At 39.7% G+C, this 26576-nt stretch overlaps 1 protein-coding gene and 1 pseudogene across 4 annotated transcripts; both read left to right on the forward strand.

Moving 5' to 3' along the window:
- The first annotated feature begins 1080 nt into the window (after positions 1-1080).
- LOC137340658 (lipid droplet assembly factor 1-like) lies at positions 1081-18220 on the forward strand. Of its 4 annotated transcripts, none has more exons than XM_068003278.1 (6): positions 1081-1287; positions 3766-3827; positions 7573-7727; positions 11271-11439; positions 14447-14585; positions 15891-18220. In XM_068003278.1, the coding sequence occupies exons 3-6, from the start codon at positions 7620-7622 to the stop codon at positions 15979-15981; spliced, it is 507 nt and encodes a 168-aa protein (XP_067859379.1). In that variant the 5' UTR covers positions 1081-1287; positions 3766-3827; positions 7573-7619; the 3' UTR covers positions 15982-18220. The 4 variants fall into 4 exon arrangements, with proteins under 4 accessions (XP_067859379.1, XP_067859376.1, XP_067859378.1 ...); XM_068003277.1 differs by lacking the exon at positions 1081-1287 and adding an exon at positions 1317-1512; XM_068003275.1 differs by lacking the exon at positions 3766-3827.
- A 1133-nt stretch (positions 18221-19353) lies between these two features.
- LOC137340545 (melanin-concentrating hormone receptor 1-like) lies at positions 19354-22418 on the forward strand (annotated as a pseudogene).
- Positions 22419-26576: the final 4158 nt, after the last annotated feature.

The following is a 26576-nucleotide window of genomic DNA, read 5'->3' on the forward strand; positions in this document are numbered from 1 at the left end:
TATAAATGGGAGGAAATTGAGGAAAATTAGAGTGAGTATCCTCATAAAATACTGTAGAACATAAATTCAACCCAATTGCTGCAGTAGGTCCTAGTTCTACAAACTTGTCTGAAATCTATCTCAAGGGGTCAACGATCTGAGTAAAAGTGACTACGTTCCAAAAACCTTAAGTTTGATTTGTGAGTGTGGCAATTTGAAGTAAACAGCAAATAATAAAGACATAAATAAAAACAGAAAATTCTGGGAACACTCGGCAGGTCAGGCAGCATCTGTGGAGAGAGATGCATCACTCCATATACGCAGCCTGATCTGCTTGAGTATTTCCAGCATTTTCGGTTTCTATTTTTTTTTAGTTATGCCTCTTAAAAGGGGGAGGGGGGTGACAGGTGACAAAAGCTAACTTTGCAAAGTTTATTTTCAGTGTCTACTATGCACTCCAGTCCCTGCGGCGTCTGTTTTTATTTCCCTTTTTAATATTAACAGTATATTTACAGTTAACAGTTACTATTACATTTCTTATTAACCATTAAAACAATTTATCTACAGTTAGTGACAATTACTATTACATTTCAACTTTCTGCACATTGTCTCAACTTTCTGCACAGGGTCTTAACTTTCTGCACAGGGTCTTAACTTTCTGATGTGGAGATGCCGGTGATGGACTGGGGTTGACAATTGTAAACAATTTTACAACACCAAGTTATAGTCCAGCAATTTTATTTTAAATTCACAAGCTTTCGGAGATTTTCTCCTTCCTCAGGCAAAACATTTGCCTGAGGAAGGAGAAAATCTCCGAAAGCTTGTGAATTTAAAATAAAATTGCTGGACTATAACTTGGTGTTGTAAAATTGTTTACAAATCTTAACTTTCTGCACAGGGTATTTCAGATTTCCAGCATCCGCAGTTTTTTTTTTTGCTTTTGTTCTAATAATAAAACACATGTTGGTTCAAACACTTCTTGCAAGAGTCATATGCCGCCCACCCCCCTCACAAACTGCATTGAGAAAATTGAGACACTTGTCATCAACTCCAATTAAAATTTAGCCCCGAGATCATGTGCACAGTGATGTCTCTCCAAGTGTTTAGCACGTCCCTTAAGATTCCGGAACAGTTGAACTCATAGCTTCCGGGACTCGATGCATTCTGCATTTTCGGGCGCAAACTGTGCGGAAAAAAACTCAGCAGAGGGGCATCCGTGGCGGAATTAATCGAACGGCCCCGTGCCCTTCACGGGAAGCCCGCCGGGAGCACTGGGCGCGGGTGTTTGGCCGAAGCAGCATCCTGCAGGTTGGTTCTTGCCGGATGTCGGGGCAGGGCGAGTGCTGTCTGGCTCTCCTCTCCCCCCCCCCCCCCCCCCCAATCGGGGTGAGCAGAAATTTAAGCGGGTGTCCGGCGGTGAAGCTGGGGCCCTCGCTGGTAGCCCCACCACTCACACGGGGGTCCGGTTCGGCTGTGAACTGTCACCGAGCCTCCGACTCCAGGAGAGGACCAGGCCGTGAACCCGGTTGCTAGGTGAGGCCGGAGTGCGGGAGATGCGTTCGATGTTACGCCGGGCTTGGAGGAGGAGGAGGAGGAGGAGGCTCCGCACCCGTTGCTATGCCGCGTCCAGGGAAGGGCCTGAAGAAAGGAACCGGATTATATAGAAATTATAACAGGCGTTAGATCCAACCGGTCCCTGTTTATCCTTCGCACAAGCAGTAGTCTAATCTTATGGACCTGCTCTTTTCCCACATCCCTGCCCTTCAACCACCTACCCAACTTTTATTCTTAAATATTGACGTGGTCTCTGCTTCAATCACTCACTCTGGTAGAGCATTCTGCAGCCTCGCAACCAACCCTGTGTCTTTTTTTTAAAAAAAATCTCCTGCTCTCTGATCTAAATTTCTTATATTTGATCTTGTATCTATGTGCTCTCTTTCTAGATCCATGAATCACTGGAAACAGTCAGTTTCTATCTACTCTGTTGCATCCTTTCATAATTTTGAATACTTCTGTCAAATCACCCCCAAATCTCCTCTGTTCTAATGAAAACAGCAAGTCTGTATCACATTCAAGGACCGACTGGATAAATGATTAAATCTTTGACAGCTAACTCCCAGTGATAATATACAGTGACCTTCCAGATTTTGCAGTATGGCATTGAACCAAGTATTTCTTACAGGAAGTGACTGGAATCCATATTGAATGGATTTCAGGAAATTAAAGATTTTAGAATAACACTTCACCTTTCAGGTCAGAGAATCTTGAAATTACACAATGATCTGTGAGCAAACTGCATTGGAGTTTCAGCTTGCTGGGAGTGCAGCTTCTTGTGTAGTGAGGTGGAAGTGTTTAGGGAGGGACTATGCAGCATTTAGTACTTGCTCCTTCCCTATACCCCTCCACCTTTCAACTTTTCTCTCCTTTAAAAACATTCTCAAATTCCATTTTTTTTTGTCAAAGCCTTCAGCCACCTTCCTAAACTCACTCTCCCTGGTATGACAGTTATTATAACTACAACAACTTGCATTACTATAATGCCTTTAACTTAGTACTATGTCCCAAAGCGCTGCACAGGAGCATTATCAAACAAAATTTGAGCAGTATAAAACTCTTGTACTATGTTGTGATATTTCTGGGACATTTTGTACATTAAAGATGCTGTTAAAATGCAAGCTGTTATATTGGCACAAATTCAGTTAAATGATTTTTGTGTCATAAGTTTTATATCTTTGTACTGGGATTGCTGACCCTAGGGGATCCACAAACGAATCCCAGGGAGTCCATGAGGTGGTCACTTTTCTGTCCATGTATCCTCAGATTTTTGTTTGCGGACTTAGTAGCCTATCCTTTATTGCTGTATCTTAATAAATATTTCTTGGCGTTATAGGACAGTTTTTTTTGAGTGGCAGCATCAACATTTGGAAATAAGGAAAGAGGGTACCCAGTAGTGTTTCAATATTTGGTGGGGTTCCTCTTCAAATAAATATTTGAAGATGATAGTCACGCGATTCCTGACACTGCTGGCTGAAACCTACCCGATTCCTGATGCTGCAGACTGCAACCCACTTGCCCACCTGCTTGCTCCACCCCATTCACCTAATTCCTGAGGTTGCAGGCTCCAACTCACCTGCCTGCCTGATTCCAGATTGTGATGGCACTAACCTACCTGATTGCTGATGCTGCTGCTCTAACCCACCCACCTTAAAGCTCCTTCCTAGCCTGTCCTTTGGTTCTGTGACCTAGCATAAACTTTGAGCTCATATTGTTATGTATGCTTAACTTCCCTTTAGAGACGTAAGGAAGAGAACGTTTTTTTAAGAAGTGGATAGAGAAACAGAAGTGAAATAAAGAGAAAGGGGGAAAAAAAGAGAAGCAGAATTGGAGTGAGAGGAAAAATATTTTAAAAATAAAGACAATTTTATTAACAAAAAACTCTTCCCTTGACTTTTCATGATCTTTACTATGATTTCCAACACTTCTGACATTTTTATCATGACTTAATAATTTCCCCAACAATTTACTATGACCAAATTATAGTCCCAGGCATAGAAGTTTGCTGCTGAGTGTTAGCAGATGGGATCATAGGGAGGTGAAGAGGGCTCCAAAGCAGCTCAAGGATTTAAGGCAATACACCTCTTATCAACATGATGCATGCAGTTAGCAAGCTGCAGATTCTGCAGTGACTGTGACTAGTGTAGAAATGGAATGAATTAACAAGGAATATCTGCTGATTAATGCTTTCTTACATTGGAAACAGACCACAATCTTTTTATTATCACAAAGGCATTTATGGTTCCCAAAAAAGTCACCAGGTTCAGCACTTGCTTTGCATGTTATAATGGAAGGTAAGGAGTTAAGAATGTTTCCATGTGATATTTCTGTATTCTGTATTCCAAAATAGAAAGTGTTATGAATTGCGTATTGACTTGTCTGCTGGCTGCAAAGAGGTTTTGTGGTTCATTGTGGTGGAGCTAGCAGCTGTAAACTGCAGTCTTAACAGCTGTGACTCCTCTTTCAATCGGTGACTTTTGAGTGGACAGGCTACTGCAAATTATTTCCAAGAACGTGAGTTTGTACATTACTAATGCCCAGAGTATCCTGTAGCTGCACTTTTTAAAAAAACAATTGTGTTACCTGGTAGAAATGGCACAGTCCATGACTCTCAAGAGACAGGCAACAGTGAGTGGGTCTTGATTTTTAACTGTGATTCTGCCTGACGCAAAAGTGATTTGTTGCTAAGCAGCCCACTTGATAGTTGTGGCATATTGATTCAGCCTACTGCTCGAAAATGTTGGACACCAGTTTGATGGGGTACTGATCCTGAATCTCTTTGATACCTTTTCAGTTTTAGACTATCTACCAGACACTACTTGGGAATTTGAGTCCCGCTGCAGTAAGGCTGAAATGCACAGTGGCAATTCCATCAGCCCAATAACCCACATTGAAACTGGTAGACCTGACAGGAGGAGATAGCATGAACAGTACTCTATTTTATGGAAGGAAATAAACAGTTTTTGTGGTAATTATTAATAATGAAGCACACAGTTACTCATATTATCCATGTTCTATAATTGCTGCAATACCGAACAGAAGGGTTCTAATGTCAGATAGTTACCCAACAATTATTAGTTGTATAATAGGATAGAAGGTCTGGCATGTGTGCAGCATAATTACAATTCTGAGAACACCCTGAACCTAAAAGCAAAACTCAATTGCTTATTATGAAGTGATCTGAACTGAGATTATATTACAGCTTTGGGTCACTAATCCAACTATTGATTTCCATAATGTATAAAACAGAATAACACATGAATCGTGGTATAAAATTTAAACAATGATTGGGCACAGCCATAAAACACACAGGAAATAAAGTCGTTTGCGTGTTGATTCTAGTTTGAATTGCAAGTGGCAAAGTAATCTTAAAATTTGAAAAGCATTAGTGCGAAAGAAATAAAGACATTGCTTACGAGACAATGTGTGGTGCATAGTTACCTGTGGTGATTCAGGCAGTATATTCCTTACTTTTGTACTCCAACGCCCTTGCAATAAAGACCAACATGCCATTTGCCTTCCTAATTGCTTGCTGTACCTGCATGCTAACTTTTTGTGTTTCTTGTACCAGGACACCCAAGTCTCATTTAATAGTTTCTCACCATTTAAAAAATATTCTGTTTTTCTATTCTTTCTACCACAGTGAATAACCTCACATTTCCCCACATTATACTCCATCTGCCACCTTCTTGCCTACTCACTTAACCTGTCTATATCTCTTTGTGTCCTCCTCACTGCTTACTTTCCTACCTAGCTTTGTACTGTCAGCAAACTGTATGTAGAGACAGGTTAAACTGAGAGTCTGGCTTATTATTCAGTGCTGGGCACATGCACTGTATCAAAGGACACTGATGCAGGGAATCAGCTTTATTTCGAGGCGTCTAAAGATCCAGAATGATACAGCTGGGTAATCACAGTAGGAATAGGAAGGATAAAGTATGAAAAGGATCATTAGGGATTTAGAATGCAGCTGCAACTAGTCCAAATTCTCATTATGTTAATAGTCTACTTAAAATCTCAAAGCTTGCTATTATAAAATTTAATGCTGCTTTTGGGCGAAATAACTAAACTGTTTTTATTCTCTAAAGTGTAAAATCATTGATCGTACACCCCCAGCAGGGAACACAGGTCAGAGAATTGGCACTACAGAATTGTAGCTCTGTCTCCGCTTTTTAAATGTCAAAGCCTACAAAGTGAAATTGTTATGTGTGTTTTTATTACCAGAGTACAGATCAGAACCCTGGCCAGTTAAAGTACTATAAATATGGTAACAGTTGAGTCTTTATCAGTTAAAATGTGAATCAGCTGGATTGTACTTGTCACAAGATAGCTTTGGATGAATCGTAGAAAATTTACAGCTCAGAAGGAAGCCATTCGTCTTGTCGTGTCCGCGCCGGACGAAAATGAGCCACCCAGCCTAATCCCACTTTCCAGCACTTGGCCCATAGCCTTGTAGGTTATGGCACTTCAGATGCATATCCAGGTACTTTTTAAATGTGATGAGGGTTTCTGCCTCTACTACCCTTTCAGGCAGTGAGTTCCAGATCCCCACCACCCTCTGGGTGAAAATCTTTTTCCTCCGCTCCCCTCTATTTCTTCTACCAATCACTTTAAATCTTTGCCCCCTGGTTATTGACCTCTCTGCTAAGGGAAATAGGTCCTTCCTATCCATTCTATCTAGGCCCCTCATAATTTTGTACACCTCAATTAAATCACCCCTCAGCCTCCTGTGTTCCAAAGAAAACAACCCCAGTCTATCCAATCATTCCCCATAGCTAAAATTCTCCAGTCCTGGCAACATCCTCGTAAATCTCCTCTGTACCCTGTCTACTACAATTACATCCTTCCTGTAATGTGGTGACCAGAACTGTGCGCAGTACTCAAGCTGTGGTCTAACTAGTGTTTTATACAGTTCTAGCATAACCTCCCTGCTCTTATATTCTGTGCCTCAGCTAATAAAGGAAAGTATTCCGTATGCTGCCTTAACCACCTTGTCTACCTGTCCTGCTACCTTTGGGGATCTGTGGACATGCACTCCGAGGTCCCTCAGTTCTTCTACACTTCTCAGTATCCTCCCATTTATTGTGTATTCCCTTGCCTTGTTGCCCTCCCCAAATGCATTACCTCACACTTCTCCGGATTGAATTCCATTTGCCACTTTTCTGACCTGGATGAAGGCCCTTCGTCCATTTAATATCTTTCTTTTAGAATACCAACCCTACAGTCTTCCCGTGACAACTTTTAACCTCACCTGCATAGTCAGACATGACCTTTGTTTAAGGTCATGTCTGAATTCTGGCATTTCCTGACAGTGCTACACTCCTTCAGTACTGCACTGGAGTGTCAGCCTAGTTTATGCGCTCAAGTGCTGATGTGAGCTCAAACCCAGAGACGACCAACTGAGCCGAGTTGATCCAAATAATCGAGTCGGTCAGTTTTCTGATGAAAAATCCAAACACCTTTGCTTCACCCATGTCCCTGGCTTAGGAGGCCAGTGGGTTAAGCCACTGGGTCTAGACAAAACTTTGTGTCTCTTTCCTAAATGTGAAAGAAACAGGTTGGTTCAGTTGCTGACTTTATTTTATCGTTACTGTTAAAAGCATCTTATTTTTCCTTCAGGAAGTTGAACCCCAGGTTCCCGCATGACCAGGAAAAATACCACAATATTAATGGGAAAATCTTTGCGAGCGTCTAACTAGATTTTGTTTTAGGGAGATGGGAAGTGAATGAGACTTTTGGATGGTTAAAAAACGGCCCTGACCTCATGGGCATGCCTATAAACTTTATTTTTTTAAAGCTTCACAATTTTATTGTTGTTAGGCATTAGAAAAATGTAATTCTTTGAAATTCCCATTTAACCGTATTTTACAATGTTAGTTTGTGATAGCTATTTGTGTGTTTGCTCTGGTACTAAAGTTTCAGAAGAAGATACAGCTGTGCATTTCAAGCCACATGTAATCTCACTCAGTTTTATTGCATTTTCAGCTCTTGGGATGTATGCATTGCTTTTTTTAAAAAAAATTCCTTTCTTCTATGCAGACCATATTTCGTATCGCTGAGGATCCATCCTGCTAGAAATAAATGAAATGCAGGGTAAAATGTCAGACTCTGAAGGATTACCGTTATCAAGAGAAATGCAAGACCTGCAAAATCGATTTAATACAATGATGCACAAAATCAACAGCAACTCAAAGGTATGATGTCCTTCATGTATGTTATCATCATTTCTGGACTAAAAGCTGAACATTTAAGCACTGGGTGATGCAGGAGTCGTGTCTAAATATTAAGAGCATTATGCTATGTCATATTTTATGGCATTGAGTAGCTAACTGAATAAAGATAAAATAAGATTTTAGTATTGCCTTTTAGTAAATGGCATCAACAATACATTAGCTGTAAAGACATTCCCTATTCATAGGGAAAATAGATTGCTATTTTTAGAGCTGTGTAGATTTAACAAGTGTTATTCATTAATTCCAGAATTTTACTTGGCGATTCATGTTTTATTAACTAGAAACTGACTGAATTATGACATACGAGAAAAACTGCACCGTGCCCTAAAGGACCTTAGTTTATTATAGTTGAGTAACTAGGTATGCTGTGACTGAAAATGTATTTTGAACAAAACCTGCCATTTCCTGGGTAACTACTGTATGTGGTCAGTCTTGCATAGTAACATGTCATTCTGAAAGAGGTCTGGCTCAAATAAATGATTAATCTTTGGTTGACAAATTGCACTAAATTCTTTTTGTAATGTCTGACATGGCACTGATGTGCTTATATAATTCAGAAACATGATATTAAATGGTATTCAATTTGCTATTGTGTATCTATATTGTGAGTGATTAAAGTAAACTATGTGTATGGACTGTGAAACTGTGAACCTTTAAGTTCTGTACCAACTTGCCCTAAATGGACAAAGTTGAAAAATCTGACTGTACAGCATCATGAGATGGATAATTCAATCAAAATCTACTATTTTGTTCACTATTAGCTGTAATTTAATATATTTGATACAAAATCGAAATCCCATGGAGCCGAATCAATTAACTAAACAATTCTGGGTTGCTTCCAGCGTAGGTATATTCCTGTTGCTTGGTGTTTCTTTCAGATTATGACTAACTTTTGTTTAGATGTTTACAGCATCAGAGTATGTTAAACATTTTAAAAGCAATCTCAAGAGGTACACATTCTGTGAAAAGAATAGGACAGCAGTTTGGATTGAAAAAAATGTTTGAACTGAGAAACATGGAACTCTTGTTTGACATAAAAATATTTTGCTGTTCTGGGAGTTTCACTGTCAAAAGCTAGCTGATTTGTTATAGCCTTTGAACTTTGATTAAGATAGAGAAAGCATCAAGTTCAATTTCAAATCAGCCTAACTTGAAATTGTTGGGTTCTCAACCTAGATTGACCAAGGACTGAAAGATGCTCATTCAATCTAATGCTGTAATGTGTTAGAACCCTGAACTGAAACTGTGATTGAAATAATTTTTTTTAAGCCAAACTTGAATGAGTGCTTTAGAAAAATATAATTAAGTGTACAGACAGAATATACACACTAAAATTCATTGATCTGTGATGCACATTCCATTGTTCCACACAAGCTAAACAATGAAAGGTCAGTACTCACATTTGTACTATATAAATCAGGAGTACTTCTGCCACGACAAAAATGTTCCATTGAACTGCCTGGTTCGTGAACTGAGACATATAGTGAAGATACTGATTAGCAGTGACTCAATATGTGAAATTTCATTTTTATTACATATAACCTCAGAATATTGATGAAAAAGATTAAAAATTTTGATGTGATTTGATTATTAAATGAAAGTAACTTCTGAAATGTACCTGAAGAATATTTTATTAAAGGTTGAAACAGACAATTTAACCACAACAACTTGGATTAAATAGCACCGTTAACGTAGAAAAAAATTCTCAAGGCTCTTCACAGAAGCATAATTGGACAAAAATTGGCACTGAGCCATTAGGAAGGGTGACTAAAAGCTTGGTCAGAGGTAGGTTTTAAGAAGGGTCTCAAAGGAGGAGAGGGAGGTGGTGTGGTTTGGGGGGGAATTTCAGAACTTTAGGGCCTAGACGGCTGAAGGCATGAACACCAATAGTGGGGCGAAGGGATTTCAGGATGCGTAAGTTAAAGGAACACAGAGCTGTTGGAAGTTTGTAGGGCTGGAGAAGGTTATAGAGATAGGGAGGGACAAGGCCATGGAGGAGTTTGAACATGAGGATGATAATTTTAAATGGGTGGACTGGGTGCCAATATAGGACAGTGGGCACAGGGGTGAGAGGGACTTGGTGCAGGATAGGATATAGGCAGTAGAGTTTTGGATGAGCTAAAGTTTATGGAGTGTGGAAGATGGAAGGCCGGCCAGGAGAGCATTGGAATAGTCAAGTCTGGAGGTGACAAAGGCATGGATGAGGTTTTTGGCTGCAGATGGGCTGAGATGGGGCGGAGACGGGGCGATGTCACGGAGGTGGAAGTAGGCGGTCTTTGTGATGAAGAGGATATGTGGTCTGTTGCTCCGCTCTGGATCAAATAGTATGTTGAGGTTACGAACAGTCAGGTAATGGATACGAGTATAAAATTGGGACGTTTCAAGTAATACTATATATAAAAAGAATCTTTCCCTCCACAGAATAGTAGATGTAAGCAACAGTCATTTAATGAAGCTAGTTATTGCTTTTGAAAAGGAACTGGACTGGTTATGAAAAGGATTGGAAGTTACTGAAATAAATATAGGAATTGAATATTCTATTCAGTACGTGACTTCCATACTGTTAAGTCAGATTAAAATCTCGCAGTACAGAAGAAGCCCTTTCAGCCCATCCTGCTTTTGCTGGATCTCTGAAAGAATGATCCACTTAGTCCAATTCCCCTGCCCTTTCCTCATACTTTTTTTTTCTTTTTCAAATATTTAACCAATTCCCTTTTAAAAGCTATTATGGATTTTGATCCCACCACTGTTTCTCTGGTAGCATTGTTAGATTTATATGCTGAAATTGTTTTGCTCCGATGTCTTAAGGATCAAGGAGGCAATTTCATAGTTTTTGCTTGGTAATTTGCATCCCTCAGCTGTTAAGTTACTTAGGAAGAGGATGCCATAATGAAATAGCAAGTTGGAGCTTCAGTATGGAGTAGTGGGATGTGGTTTCATACTCATGGTCCTCCACGTCAATGAGTTCTGCTTCTCAGTGATACTGTTTGTGCAGTTGTTGATTGGAGGCCTGACACGTCCCAACAGGGTAAATGAGTTGTTGCTGAGCTGCTTTTGTGCATCACTTCATGGTTCACTCAAAAGTAGCATTGCAGAGAACTGGAAGCAAGCTGTTCATGTGCCCTTCCAGCCACAGTTGGTACATGCTCAGGGAGAAGATTTTTGAAGTGAGGAAAAGAGGGATATGTAAAATTAGTTGGGGCTAGCCTTCTATATTGGAGATAGCACACATACTCCTAGAAGGAGCAAACACGATGGGACAAATGACGTTTTCTCATTCCATAATTCTTTGTTCTTCTGTCCTTTTACTATCATTTCTTATTTCTATACTTTATAAAGTACATTGGTGCTAACAAGTGCTTTTAGAAAAAGTCCAAATTAAATTGGAAACTATTTTCATGCAATTTTTTTCTTTGGTAAACTGAAATTATATGGCTCAACTGTACAAAGAATGATTTCACACTTTTTGGTCCTAATCTCTGCCCTGCTGTGTTTGATTTGTAGGTTGCAGCCTTCATGAGCTCCTCTGTGGGTCAGTACCTGGATGACCATCCTTTCCTTGCTTTATTACTTCTAGTTTTTACCATAATGTCAGCCGTGCCAGTTGGTTTATTCTTGATTTTCGCAGTGATTACATCCCTTTTGGCCTGCATTGGTTTCATTGTGATGGAAGGTACGGAAAGCTTCAAGAATATTTTTTAGGTAACTCTTTAGCCTGTAGCATTAAAACTTTCCATCTCTGAGAAAATTCTATTTATTGTTAAATGGAGAGATCATGCATGCTGTTCATAAGTTACTGTACATATAAGTTAATGACATTTTCAAATGCAAAAATGGGCATGCACAAATTTCTAGGCCCACCTGTTTTTAATTCCCTTCAATTGAATTTCTGGTCAGAATTACTTAATTAACCAAAAAATGAAAAAACAATAGATTCATCTGATTTGCAATTTCATTTAATGAGGAGAATATTGTGTGTGGCCGTGTATGTTGTCAGGGGCCAGGGAAGAGGTATTTTCAACCATCTGAATAATACTAAAAAAAATTCCTACTAAAAAATGAGGAGAGGTCTTCATTCTGATTGTTCTGTTTCAGTTGTGTGAACACCAGAGAGTGACTCACTAGAGAATCCCAGGGATTGACATCTAGACAACTAATTCACATGCATTTTGATATCCATTGCTCTGAAATGCATATGAAGGAAGGTTTCAGTGATCAAATTCATTTTGGACACAAAAAAGAATAATATTGAAATGTTTTAATTGGAGTGGCAGAAAGCCCAAGATAATATGTATTTATTAATTTATTTTCAAGACTTAAGTAAAGCCCATAGCCATGAATTGTAAATTGTAGCCTATACTTAAGAACATAAGAAATAGGAGCTAGAGTAGGCCATATGGCCCTTTGAGCCTTCTCCGCCATTCAATAAGATTATGGCTGATCTTCGACCTCAACTCCACTTTTCCACCCGATCCCCATATCTCTTGATTCCCTTAGAGTCCAAAAATCTATCGATCTCAGTCTTGAATGTACTCAACGACTAAGTATGCACAACACTCTTGGGTAGAGAATTCCAAATATTCACGACCCTCTGAGTGAAGAAATTCCTCCTCATCTCAGTCCTAAGTGTTCGACCATTTATCCTGAGACTATGCCCCGTAGTTCTAGACTCTCCAGCCAGGGGAAACATCCTCTCAGCATCTACCCTGTCAATCCCTCTTAGAATCTTTTATGTTTCAATGAGATCACCTCTCATTCTTCTAAACTCTAGAGAGTATAGGCCCATTCTACTCAATCTCTCTTCATTGGACAACCCTCATCCCAGGAATCAATTTAGTGAACCTTCATTGCACCGCCTCTAAGGCAAGTATATCCTTCCTTAGCTAAGGAGACCAAAACTGTCCAGGTGTGGTCTCACCAAACCCGGTACAATTACAGCAAGACTTCCTTACTCTTGTACTCCAACTCCCTTGCAATAAAGGCCAACATACTAGTTGCCGTCCTAATTGCTTGTTGTACCCACATGTTAACTTTCTGTGTTTTGTGTACAAGGATACCCAAATCCCTCTGAACACCAATATTTAATATTTTCTCACCATTTAAAAAATACTCCTGTTTTTCTATTTTTCCTACCAAAGTCAATAACCTCACATTTCCCTACATTATACTCCATCTGCCACCTTCTTGCCCACTTACTTAATCTGTCTACATCCATTTGCAGACTCTTTGCGTCCTCCTCACTGCTTACTTTCCCACCTAGCTTTGTATCGTCAGCAAACTTGGATACGTTACACTTGGTCGCTTCCCTTCATCTAAGTCATTGATACAGATTGTAAACAGCTGAGGCCCAAGCACCAATCCTTGCAGCACCCCACTAGTTACAACCTGCCAACCTGAAAATTACCCATTTATTCCTTCTTTCTGTGTTCTGTCTCTTTTTTTATTCATTCATGGGATGTGGATGTCGCTGGCAAGGCCAGCATTTATTGCCCATTCCTAATTTCCCTTGAGAAGGTGGTGGTGAGCTGCCTTCTTGAACTGCTGCAGTCTGTGTGGTGAAGGTTCTCCTACAGTGTTGTTAGGTAGGGAGCTCCAGGATTTTGACCCAGCGACAATGAAGAAACGGCGATATATTTCTAAGTCGGGATGGTGTGTGACTTGGAGGAGAACGTACAGATGGTGTTGTTCCCATGCGCCTGCTGCCCTTGTCCTTCTAGGTGGTAGAGGTCATGGGTTTGGGAGGTGCTGTTGAAGAAGCCTTGGTGAGTTGCTGCAGTGCATCCTATAGATGGTACACACTGCAGCCAGTGTGCTGGTGGTGAAGGGAGTGAATGTTTCGGGTGGTGGATGGGATGCCAATCAAGTGGGCTGTTTTGTCCTGGATGGTGTCGAGTTTCTTGAGTGTTGTTGGAGCTGCACTCATCCAGGCAAGTGGAGAGTATTCCACACACTCCTGACTTGTGCCTTGTAGATGGTGGAAAGGCTTTGGGGAGTCGGGAAGTGAGTCACTCGCCGCAGAATACCCAGCCTCTGACCTGCTCTCGTAGCCACAGTATTTATGTGGCTGGTCCAGTTAAGTTTCAATGGTGATCCCTAGGATGTTGATGGTGGGGGATTCGGCAATGGTAATGCCGTTGAATGTCAAGGGGAGGTGGTTAGACTCTCTCTTGTTGGAGCTGGTCATTGCCCGGCACTTGTCTGGCGCGAATGTTACTTGCCACTTATCAGCCCAAGCCTGGATGTTGTCCAGGTCTGTTAACCAATCCTCAATCCATGTATTATCCCCAATACTTACTGCACATAATGTAAAACTAGTTAAAACTTCTGGTGTGACATATTCATATTCTGACCACACAAACATCAGAGCAGCTTTCCACACATTGTAAATTATTTTCATTTTCTGTTAATTAGTTGCTGAATTTATAGAGTTCTAGATAATGTAAGTAATTTACAGTTTTGCCTTTATCAAGATTTTTCTTATTGAAAAAAAATGTACATTTCCCTGACTGACACATGGTGAAAATAACCATTTTAGCAAAAAAGAAATCAAAATTGTGGGTTCACAATATCTACAAGAAGTGAAAAACTAGACAAAAGTTTAATTATCATGCCTCCTAGATTGACATTAAAACCTTTAGTTTCCTGTATGATTTAGCTTTTTTTCTCCACTTATCTACCAGGTTTGATGCTGTCAATAGGTGGAGTAGTCCTTCTTTGTTTTTTGTGTGGGCTGATTCTCCTTTCATTGGCCATCTCTTCACTTCTGGCTATCTGCTATTTTGCCCTTTCCACTGCAATGAATTATTATCACAATTCCAGGTAAGGATATTTCATTAATATTTTAAATTCTATTTAATTTCCATTAGGGAATTTTATATATGAACTATTAAAATTTTGTGCTACTTCAATTTCAGATATGTACAATAAAATATATTAAAACCTGCATTTAAAGATATTTGAAAAAATGTATTTTTAATAGGTGCTAAATTGTAGGTGCCAAATTAACCTGCTTTTCTGGCCACTGAAGAAATAAGACTTCAATGGGAAAGAAAATCGAGTGGGGTGAAAAACGGACTGCCATTGCACTATCATCCAATTTGGTACAACTGCCCCAAGACCAATTTCATCCCCAAGAAGCTTAGGCAACTTCTCTTCTGTCAAGGTCTGGGGAGTCATAGAAAATTAAAGTTTAAAAGCATAGGGAATCGGAGTCCAATGCACTGGGTGGAATGGTTTGGACCAAATACTACTTCTGTATTAACAGAGTTCCAGTTGTATTTAACTGTTATGAACTTCAGTAGTTACAGACAAACAAAATATTCTGGAAAGTACAGGTAAACCTGAGTCAATGAAGCATATGGCAGATAAAGGGATCAAACTTGTAAGATACTTAATTTGACCCTATTATTTACATTTTAAAATATAAACTCCTGCACATTTGCCTTTCTAGCGTTCCTGATTCTCAGAATATACAATAAGTTAGGATCAGCCACACTGTTCCACTATCTTGAATGGAAACTCCTAAAACAGAGGATGGAAAAAAATTGTGGAAGCTTTAGTGCAGAATCGGACCATACCAAAAAATTGTGGTGTCCTTTAGGCATTTTACAAAAAAGTTAATCTATTGCTGTGAAGCCACCAGCAATGGAGGACCTCAGTAAAATGTAATGGTCTGTCAAGCAACAGAAAGCAGGCATTCCAGTATTTCAGTTTATTCCACAGCTTCCATAAACTGTATAGTTATAGGGCTAATATGAAAACAGAAACACTCAGCAGGTCAAGCAGCATCCGTGGAAGGAGGGAGGTTGGTTTAACAGCTCAGGTTGATGGCGTTGATCCTACCTGCCTCTCTCCACAGATGCTGCCTGACCTACTGAGTGTTTCTAGCATTTTTTGTTTTTATTTCATATTTCCAGCATCTGCAGTATTTTGCTTTTTGTTGTTAGGGCTAAATTCTCCTATGTTTGCAATGTAGGAAATATGCTGTTGCTCTATATTTCTTGCTTGAAGCACAAAATTCTTTCTTGCCTCAATTATAATTTTAGTTGCATTGACCAACACAGCAAATGTATTTGGATTAGATAATTCAGACCACTGTTAAAAATATTCTTACCTTTTCCTAAGCACTCCAAGAAAGAAAGAAGAAACCATCAGCTACTCTGCAAATTCCTATCCGGATGACACTGAATCCAAATCCACCAAGAAGAAGGAATAGATATCAAAGTACCCCTTTAATTTCTGCATTAAGTTGTATTTATGTAAAACTATTTTATTTTTACTATTTTTCTTTCATGAGAAGAGCTCTGTTTTGCCTTTGAATAGCATTGCATTTTTATTAACAGCAGATGTTGGCCTCAAAATTTGTTGGGAGTTTTAGTTTGTATACTGCCATTTATGAATGAGAACTTTTGTACACATTAAACTTTTTTGGTATTATAACAAGACGATAATTAAACTAAAATATTTTAATATAATTATCTTATAACATGGAAGTATAGTGATTGGGCACACTATACCATACGTTGTACTGCACCAACGATGACCAAGCTATGTGTTCTAACTGCTGTGTGATAGTAATACTTTTGATCTGTTAATTAATATAACAAATACTCAAAGCAATGTAATAGCATTTGATCCACAGCAGCTTACTTTCATACATTTTGTAACACCAGACTTGTAAAAATGCATTTTTAAAATAAATATTAACAAGTTAGATTGCACTTAATAGGACAAAGTGGGACATTGAGTTAAAACTTCTGAAATCTAGGCTGGACAGAATGATAGTTTCTGCTGTCTGGCATAGCAGTTTGAAGAGGCTGTAAACGATAGATGGTATGAGAAACCTAAAGTTCGGTGGGGTGGGGGGGATGCTGAGATTTGGGACTAATGCATACAAATAAGACCTATTGGAATTTATACTTATCTAATCTCACATCATTACTCGATCTAATGGGAAACACGTTCCAATTCCCAGCTTTGTAATCCCTCTCCTTGGTGGAGAACAAAATTCACACAAGCCCTGCTTTTTTACATTGGCATTCATAATTCACCAGTTTGTTAATAATGCAATGGAAACCAAATCTATTATTTTCAGTCTCTTACATGTCTATTATTACATTATGTAGCAGAAGCCATCTATAAATTTAATTTGTGCCATGACTGCAGTGTTCAACTCCAATTCAATAGAAATTTATCCTATTCTATGGAGAGAAGGATATAGTAACGAGAGAGTTCAATTGTACTTATGATGGTACTGATAAGGAGTCCCATCCTGCACGGAGAGTGAGATGATACGATTGTTGCGATGCCAGTGTATTTAAACAGGTGGTTGTTGTTGACCATGCCCAAATGATAGAGCCTAACTAATTTAACTTGGAAGACCCTGCATGTAAACTGCAAAAGGTTCATTCTTGTTGTCAGTGATGGTGTCTAAAGTCCAATCCCCTGGCATATTCCAGTCATAGGTCTGAAACTGTGTTGACACAGGTGAACACAATAACAAGGCATTGGAACTACTGCCAGTGGAGTATCCTAGATGAGTTGAGCCACACCGTTGCTAAGTTTGGAGCCAGATGAAAAGGACTTTGTTAATACAATAGTAGCAGAGAGCAGCACTCATCAGATCAAATTTAATGTTTCCATGGGCAACTATAGTAAACTATTAACGGTTACTGAAGGCTTGTTTTAGTGGTCATCCATCTGCCTTCGAGTCCTTGGTCCCTGCATAGGTCAACTAGTTGTCCCAAGTTCCTGCGACTAATTCCAATAGCTTTTCACTTAGTAGAGTTTGTGTACAACCCAGCACTTGTAGGAGAGCATTTCTGCAGTTTCTGTAACTCTACAACTCTACAAAAAGTCTTAAGTGGTGCATAAAATATCAGAGGGCATAATGCCAGCTTGCATTTCTAACTTATCAGGTGTACTGGGCAAACTAAGTCTATTTTCTTGTGTGTAAAGAATTGCAAAATTATAAACACAGTGGGGTAAAGTTTCCGCTTTGGCCGCAATGAGGAAATTGCACACATTGAGGAAATTGCACCTAAAATGCGCTCGAAATTGCGTTGGTTAGGTTACAGTTCAAGGTTCTGCTAAAATGTATTTGCATAATCACAAACGTAAAATCTTCCATGAACCAGCGCAATCGGGCAGCGTAATAGAATGTAATTGTTTTTTCTTCTGCCTGGATTGTGCTGATATTACTGGCGGTAACAAGCAGAAACTTGACCCCATTGTTTGTAAATATGTTTGGGATGTACAAGCTGAACCAGCTTCATCTTGTGAAGAAACAATTCCTACACAGAAAATTTTCTATGGTGACTAAATTACAGTTGTTATCAACCTATGTATCTGATCCATCATTTGAGGTGATTTTTCCCTGTACTGATAAAAGATGTGCAATGGCTACTGGATGGCCAACTGGCATTTAGATCTTGATGATTCTTACATTTTGCTAACCTTCTTGTCCTAGATTATTTCAGCTCTTATATCTTGGATTACTCTCCATACCTTCAAGAGTGTCTATCCTTGCTTTGAGATCTAGGTAAGCTTTCAGTAAAGCACACGGGAAACTGACAGCAGACCCTGCCTCATAATCTCTTTTATCTCCTGGATTTATCTTAGGCTTTCATAAGATCTCACTCTGGTCTTGGAAAGTGATAGAATATCACATCAGACCTCATGTTAAGTTTAAAATATCAAATAACTTTATATTACAAAAGATGAACAAGCACATAATTATAACTATTCTATAATTGTATCTTAACAACAACCACCTTCCACCTAACTCCTCAAGTAGACAAAAATAATAAAGAATATAACTCAAGAACTCTTTTGGGAATACCAAACTGAATAGTAATGACTGGCTGCTTCTGAGATTTCAAACTACCTCTTTTTTAATACCCTGGAAAAAAGGGTCACCAGGATGGCCTAGATTTTGAATATCTGACCTTTCAAATTCAAACAAAGAACATAAGAACATAAGAACATAAGAAATTGGAGCAGGAGTAGGCCAATCGGCCCCTCGAGCCTGCTCCGCCATTCAATAAGATCATGGCTGATCTGATCCCAACCACAAATCTAAAGAACACAAGTCGGAGCAGGACCCGGCCACATAGCCCCTGGGCCCTCTCCGCCACCCACAGGGCATTGACCGATCCGAACTCAGCTTCATGTCCAATTTCCTGCCCGCTCCCCATAACCCCTAATTCCCTTTACTTCTAGGAAACTGTCTATTTCTGTTTTAAATTTATCTAATGATGTAGCTTCCACAGCTTCCTGGGGCAGCAAATTCCACAGACCTACCACCCTCTGAGTGAAGAAGTTTCTCCTCATCTCAGTTTTGAAAGAGCAGCCCCTTATTCTAAGATTATGCCCCCTAGTTCTAGTTTCACCCATCTTTGGGAACATCCTTACTGCATCCACCCGATCAAGACCCTTCACAATCTTATATGTTTCAATAAGATCGCCTCTCATTCTTCTGAACTCCAATGAGTAGAGTCCCAATCTACTCAACCTCTCCTCATATGTCCGCCCCCTCATCCCCGGGATTAACCGAGTGAACCTTCTTTGTACGGCCTCGAGAGCAAGTATGTCTTTTCTTAAGTATGGACACCAAAACTGTATGCAGTATTCCAGGTGCGGTCTCACCAATACCTTATATAACTGCAGCAATACCTCCTTGTTTTTATATTCTATCCCCCTAGCAATAAAAGCCAACATTCCGTTGGCTTTCTTGATCACCTGCTGCACCTGCATACCAACTTTTTGATTTTCTTGCACTAGGACCCCCAGATCCCTTTGTACTGCAGTACTTTCCAGTCTCTCGCCATTAAGAAAATAACTTGCTCTCTGATTTTTCCTGCCAAAGTGCATAACCTCACATTTTCCAATATTATATTGCATCTGCCAAATCTCCGCCCACTCACCCAGCCTGTCTATATCCCCTTGCAGGTTTTTTATGTCCTCCTCACTCTCTACTTTCCCTCCCATCTTTGTATCATCTGCAAATTTTGATATGTTGCACTCGGTCCCCTCCTCCAAATCGTTAATATAGATTGTAAAGAGTTGGGGACCCAGCACCGACCCCTGTGGAACACCACTGGTTACTGGTTGCCAGTCCGAAAATGAACCATTTATCCCAACTCTCTGCTTCCTGTTTGATAACCAATCCTCCACCCATGCCAGAATATTACCCCCAATCCCGTGATTTTTTATCTTAAGTAATAATCTTGTCAGTCAAATACAAACATAATGAATCACACAACATTGTTTGCGTTTGAATGATTTCTTTTGCCAGCCTAAAACTGACAAAACTTGTGACGTTGTCTTAAAATAAACTTGGTAGAGGAATCTAAACTTTTTTTAAACTGCTGTTTGCAATAACTGCATTTAAAGGGAAAGAGATTAATTAAAACGAGACAAAAGTACCTCCGGTTTGTCCCAGTGGTAAATATAGTCTATTCCTGATAATTTGAAGTTGTTTTAAAGTGGCACAGTAAGTGTAATTTGAATTATTTAGTAATTTGAATTAAAAGGAGTAAACTGTAAAAGTTTAAACCGCGACTTGCATTTATATAGTATCTTTAAGCACCCTAAACATTCACTCCCTTCATCACCGGCGCACAGTGGCTGCAGTGTGTACTATCCACAGGATGCACACAGCAACTCGCCAAGGCTTCTTCGACAGCACCTCCCAAACCCGCGACCTCTACCACCTAGAAGGACAAGAGCAGCAGGCACATGGGATCAACACCACCTGCACGTTCCCCTCCAAGTCACACACCATCCTGACTTGGAAATATATCGCCGTTCCTTCATCGTCGCTGGGTCAAAATCCTGGAACTCCCTTCCTAACAGCACTGTGGGAGAACCTTCACCACACGGACTGCAGCGGTTCAAGAAGGCAGCTCACCACCACCTTCTCAAGGGCAATTAGGGATGGGCAATAAATGCTGGCCTCGCCAGTGACGCCCACATCCCATGAACGAATAATAAAAAAAGCTTGCCAAATTCAAACAGCCAAACCCAGTCATGTAAGAAATACAAGTACAAATAGAAATGGAGCAGACTACAGCAGGGTGAATCAATGGTGCTTCCCATATCGCCCAGACTGCTCGCTGGCTACAGTTTGGACACTGCACGCACTAATTATTAAAGTACAATTATTTGGGTGCAATATCTCGCTTAAAGTGCAACACAAGTGATCGATCAATTTACTCAAGTAGTCTACAGCGATCGGTATCTCTTGGCTTTAAGTGAGATCTGTTACAGAGGGCAACAGGCTCTATATAAGCGAGTTGTGTTTCTGGACAGTACCAGCGCTGTATGGAACTTAGCGAGTTGGAAAGCTCGCTATAATGGAATAACTACATACAATCGTTCAAATACTTTGTTCAACAACTTAACATCTCCAGGTAAGGAATTATTCTTCAACACATATCTCTCATGAAATGATGAGACATAATTCAAAGCTCGTTATGCTTTAGTGTAGACCGGGGGTATCAGACATTACAATTTCAAGCTCTTTATGCATTTTGACATTTTCCCAGTGGTGGATTTACTTGTACAGTACTTTGAAAATTATCACTACATTTGAATATCTGAAGTAAACTTGATTCTCTTACAGAGAATATTATTCTGCATGCTTTTTTTAAGGAATAGCTTTCTATTGTTGAATTTGCAAATGACAAATCTTTGAAGGTTACAGGGCGATGTGCTATAAGTTCGTTCGGGTAGCTGTGGATTTTTAAGGAAGGCATATTGGAAAGAAAACATATCGATACTGCATAAAACAGAAGGGTTTGCTAATCTCAATGACAAACACTGACTGCAGTCCACAAATCGTTCTAATTATTGTATCAAACTCTAGATTTTAATGGATTTCCATTTTATTTCAGATGATATGAATTATGTTGCTTATACCAGCATCATCATGCCAGTGATTTTTGGTATAATCTGTTCCGGATCATCGGTAACAGTATTGTTATTTTTCACTGTTATTAAAAAACCTTAAGTTCAAATCCAGTAGCAGCTGGGTCCCTGATAGTTTTATCATCAACTGGTCAGTGGTGGACCTGCTGTTTCTGTTGGGGAATGGAATCTGGCACTTCGGCGAGACTATGTGCACCATCACAGCCATGGACACCAACAGCCAGTTCACCAGTACTAACACCCTCACTGCTATGACCATTGACAGTTACTTAGCCATCGTCTACCCACTCATCAGCCTGATTCAGGAAGCCCGCCATTGCCACACAGACCATCTGCTTTCTCTGGATATTAGCCTTCCTGGGCATCACCCGGGTCCGGATGTACGCCAGGCTTATGGGGCAGGGGTGCGGGGGGGGGGGCAGTTAGGCTGCGGGATCCGCCTTCCCAACCCAACGACTGATATCTATTGGTAAACCCTTTACCAGTTCTTCCTGGCGGACTAAAAGTGTGACTAGAATCGCAATCTGCCTGGCTTTCTTCGTCTGCTGGGCTCCTTTTTATGGTCGAGGATCAGCCCAACTGGCTGTTTTATTATGCCTATAACGTATTGATCTGCCTGGGCCACGCCAGCAGCTGCCACAATCCTTTCATTACTTTACCCTATGTGATACTTTTAGAAAAAGCTTTATCATCTCGGTGTGGTCCAGCAACAAACAGCAGTAGATCAGCACCATGGTGTGTCGGATTGGAAAGGAGAGAGAGCACCAACAGGATCAGCACCACAGACAGCGACAGCACCACCACCGGACCCAGGAATTTTCCCCTTTGCTGTAGTACATTATTTAAGCTACTTCTAATGTAGCCCATTGTAAGAACACCAGGATTAATACTCTGATAAGAATATTCATCAAGGGCACCAATTCTAAACCCTTCACTTTAACTCCTCGTCAAGGAATCATCTGGGGTTTACCATCCATTTTATGCCCTAGTTCTTTATTCCTAAGTCAATATGCAATGTTACCAGAACTTATATGACCTCGTCCTTATGAGCTGGTGTGGATGAACAGTTGCCTCTCCTTCCTCTGGGAGATTGTGTTCACCTTCTGAGATGTTCGAGTCATGAACCTCCATCTGTAGAACTGATTTCCATCTGTCTGCTCCTGGGTAAATTCACCTGCTGCACTGTAGCTGTATCTCGACTAGCAGGCTTAAATCTCATCTCCCTTGATCTCAGGAAAACTTGTACATCTAAATGACAGACTTGTATCTGCCTGTATCTAGCTGGGTATAATCATACAATTGTAACTTTCCTCTATCTCTGTCAGAAATGCACTTTCTGATTTTAGAGATACCCTTCTACATATACTAGACTAATAACTCCTGCACTTTCTACCAAAAAATCTTACAAGAACTATTAAAAGAGCTAGAACTAAAGTAAGAATGATAGACTGAAGATTGAACTTTAGTGTCAAAGCACTATATCCTGAATTTCTAAAGAAACCTCAATTTTCTTGACCAATTTGAGTGAAACATGTTAGAAGAGTGCAGCCCTTCTAGTGTCAATCACCTCACTCCCATTGATACCCTTGATTACCTCCAAATCAGTGAAGCACCTGCACTTAGACTTACCAAGGTTCTTATTTACTCCCTAGCTTCTCATGTCTTTGCCAACAAAGGGGTCGCACATAGGTTCCCCCTTAATGAGGCATCTGTGATTAATGGCTTGTTTTCCATCCCCGCTAAGAAATGTTTTGTTTGTATAAGCCTTTATGGTTTAATTAGCATTAGCCGTTTTCTTTCCTAGCATTCAGGGTCTGACTACTGACTCCATTTTTAGGACACATTTAAGGCAATTCTTAGGGCCTTTCTCCTACACCATTTCTTGTCCAGTATAAAAAAAGTGATCTGGAGCTACCATACATGTACTTAATGATACTCCTATAGAACAGCAGAGTTAATTGATAAAGTCACTGCAACTACCAGACAACTAGATAATGTTCAAGACTCCCAGGTATGTCCGTCCACAAAAAGCAGGACAAATCTAACACCTGGCCAATTACCATCCTATCAGCCTCCTCCAATCATCGGTAAAGTGATGGAAACAGTTATCAATATTTCAATCAAGCAATGCCTACTCACTAATAATCTGCTCAGTTCGGTTTGGTGGGAAGGTTTGGCTTGGTGAGCTAGAGGAGAGCAAGAGAGGCAGCTAAACAGATGGTTTCAATCTTAGTGAGTTCCTTGCACTTGTTGTTAGAGGTGATGGTGAAGGGGGCAGGCAAGAGGGGTTTAAAGAGATGGTTGATAACAGAGAAATGAAGCCAGGGGTTATCTTTGCTCTCCAGGATGATTCTGGAGTAGTGTGTGGTTTTGGTAGAGGAGAGTGAGACCCGATAGTGCTTGATGTGTTCCAACCAGATCTGATGATGGATGGCTAAACCAGTTGTCTGCCAGACATTTTCAAGTCTGGACTTGAGAGCAAAGATGGGTCCTTAAATAAAAATCTGTTCAACTGAACTATAATAGCAAATCAACCAGGTTAATGAGGGTTTAGGTTGGAAATTATAATTATAATTCTTATAATATAACACTGGAACAAGTAGTCCTATGAGACGGTGACATGTTCATCATTAGTAGCACAAAAGTACAGCCTATTAGTGGTCTTTGGTGACAGCAATTATTTATCCACTTTAATCCTCTTGACACTTTAATATATGCTTACTTTTGACCAAAGGCTTATCTGTGCTTAGTATCCATGCAAATCATGTTTCTAATAAAACATGTCTATTATCTTCATTATGCATGGGTAGTTGTTTATAGCTGAAAGTTTCAAATATTGTATTATGCAATGGTTTTACACATAATAAATTAAGCATGCAACAAAGACCATTGTTAAATCCTAGGGAGCAAAACCTTCTTAGCAATTCCACAATAATTACTATTTAATCCCCTAATGGAATTTGTCTTATTTTGTATGAACACAGCAGCAATGTTCTTTGAAGTAAAAGTCATTTGTCTATAAATATTGCTTTTAGTTAGGCGACACTTACAGAACCTGATTTAGCCTTCAAACCACGTTGTAAATTGCTGTTGGCAGGAGTAGTAATCTTTAGTTAAGCTATGTAACAAAAACTGTAGTTAATTCCTAGGGGGTGAAGTGTACATAAAAGATTACTACTCTTACCAGCAGAAATATGCATGCAATTTGGAGGCTAAATCAGGTTAATCATGGCTGTATTCACTTAAACAAGAAAAATTACATTAAAAACCAGCATAACAGTGCATGTGCATAATAATTTGAAATAGCAATTAAAATTATGGAATGAAAAAGTAACCCCACAATAATTTATATAACAGGCGCTTTAGTGTGATATAAAATTTATCAGCCAATATGATCAAAACTATTTCCCCTTCCAGAACTTCTGCTGATTTATGGTACAGCATACCTACAGCAGGTTATAAGTAACAAACAGCAAGAACAGCATTTGCTTTTATATAGTGACCAGATAATTTCTAAGTGATTTTCCACTATTGCATGGAGTCATAAAAACGAACGCACTCATACCAATTTCAGAGTACTCTGCTGAAAGTATTTGCTAGTATTTAAGCAGATTTAAGACTTAGTTTCCACCACAATTTCTATGTGTGCTTTGCCATAAGAAAGGTGATATAAAGGATATAATCAGGGACTCTCCACCATAATTGTAATACTTCTCATCTACAAAAGAATGATCAACTTTAAACTAAATCTGTTCACTATTAAAGAATTTTGTTTTAATATTGAACCAAGTATTTGTTCATTTTTAACATACTTTTGGGGGAACCAGGCTGCTGATGCTCATGAGCATAAATAATTATTTTTGGAACTGAACCATTGCCGTTGTGATTTTATTTAAATTTAATCATACAAGGACCCTACTTCAGGAAACAGCATTTGTACCCTGGGATTTAATGGTTGGGAAAAATAACGTATTGACTCAGTTTTATTATCTTCTCCCACATTCCATGTTTCTGATCTCTTCCCACCCTCTCCAAAAGATTCTGCCTCTACTCTCCTACTTCACTCAATGCTTCTGGTGCCCATTACCTCCCTTTCTAATGTTTGATAACCTTCCCTGCCTCTCAATCATAATGGATTGATCTCAGACCTCAAAAGAAGCCCAGGATAGATCTATCTCCTCTCAATAACAAAATTACCAGGATCCGATATAGCAAAAGTGAAAGAAGAGAAAGCAGGGATATTATCTTCTCCACAACGTCCTCCGATCATCTGGCGACCTGATCACCTTCCGGCCCACCATGTCCTCCACACCACCCCCTCCACGTCATCCATGGCCCACGATCTTTCCCTCCCTCCTCTTCGATTCCCGCCCAACAGCCAGCCAGCCTGTCAATCAGGCGAATCCCGGAAGTAAAATTTATTGCCCTCATTAAGGTCACGATTGCAGATTGCGACTCGCCAACTTTATTCCTGGGTTTCGCGTCCAATTATCGTGCCCCAACTCCCTTCCTACCTCCATGTGAAAATCATGCCCACACTGTTGACTGATCACGTGTCCCAAGCAATCCAGGTAGCATCTGAGTGCCAGGACATGTAAGGATATTTTGATCATAACTGTAAAGAATGGAAATTGCTTTGCACATGGAAATGTCAAGTTTTGACCTTAAATTTTGACTTTAGGACAAAATAACTAAATCCCCAATACCCAACAAAATAAAGCCTTATGTCAAAAGTTAAATTTAGCAAACACATATTTTGTTGTTTTCCTAAAGGGAGCATCAACACAGTACATTAATGATATGAAAAAGAAATGTGTGATCCAGAAAAATTGTGGATGTCTGTATTTAATTATTATATATTTTTTAAATATAGCAATTTAA

This window comes from Heptranchias perlo, chromosome 22 (genome assembly GCF_035084215.1).
Source record: "Heptranchias perlo isolate sHepPer1 chromosome 22, sHepPer1.hap1, whole genome shotgun sequence".
NCBI lineage: Eukaryota > Metazoa > Chordata > Chondrichthyes > Hexanchiformes > Hexanchidae > Heptranchias > Heptranchias perlo.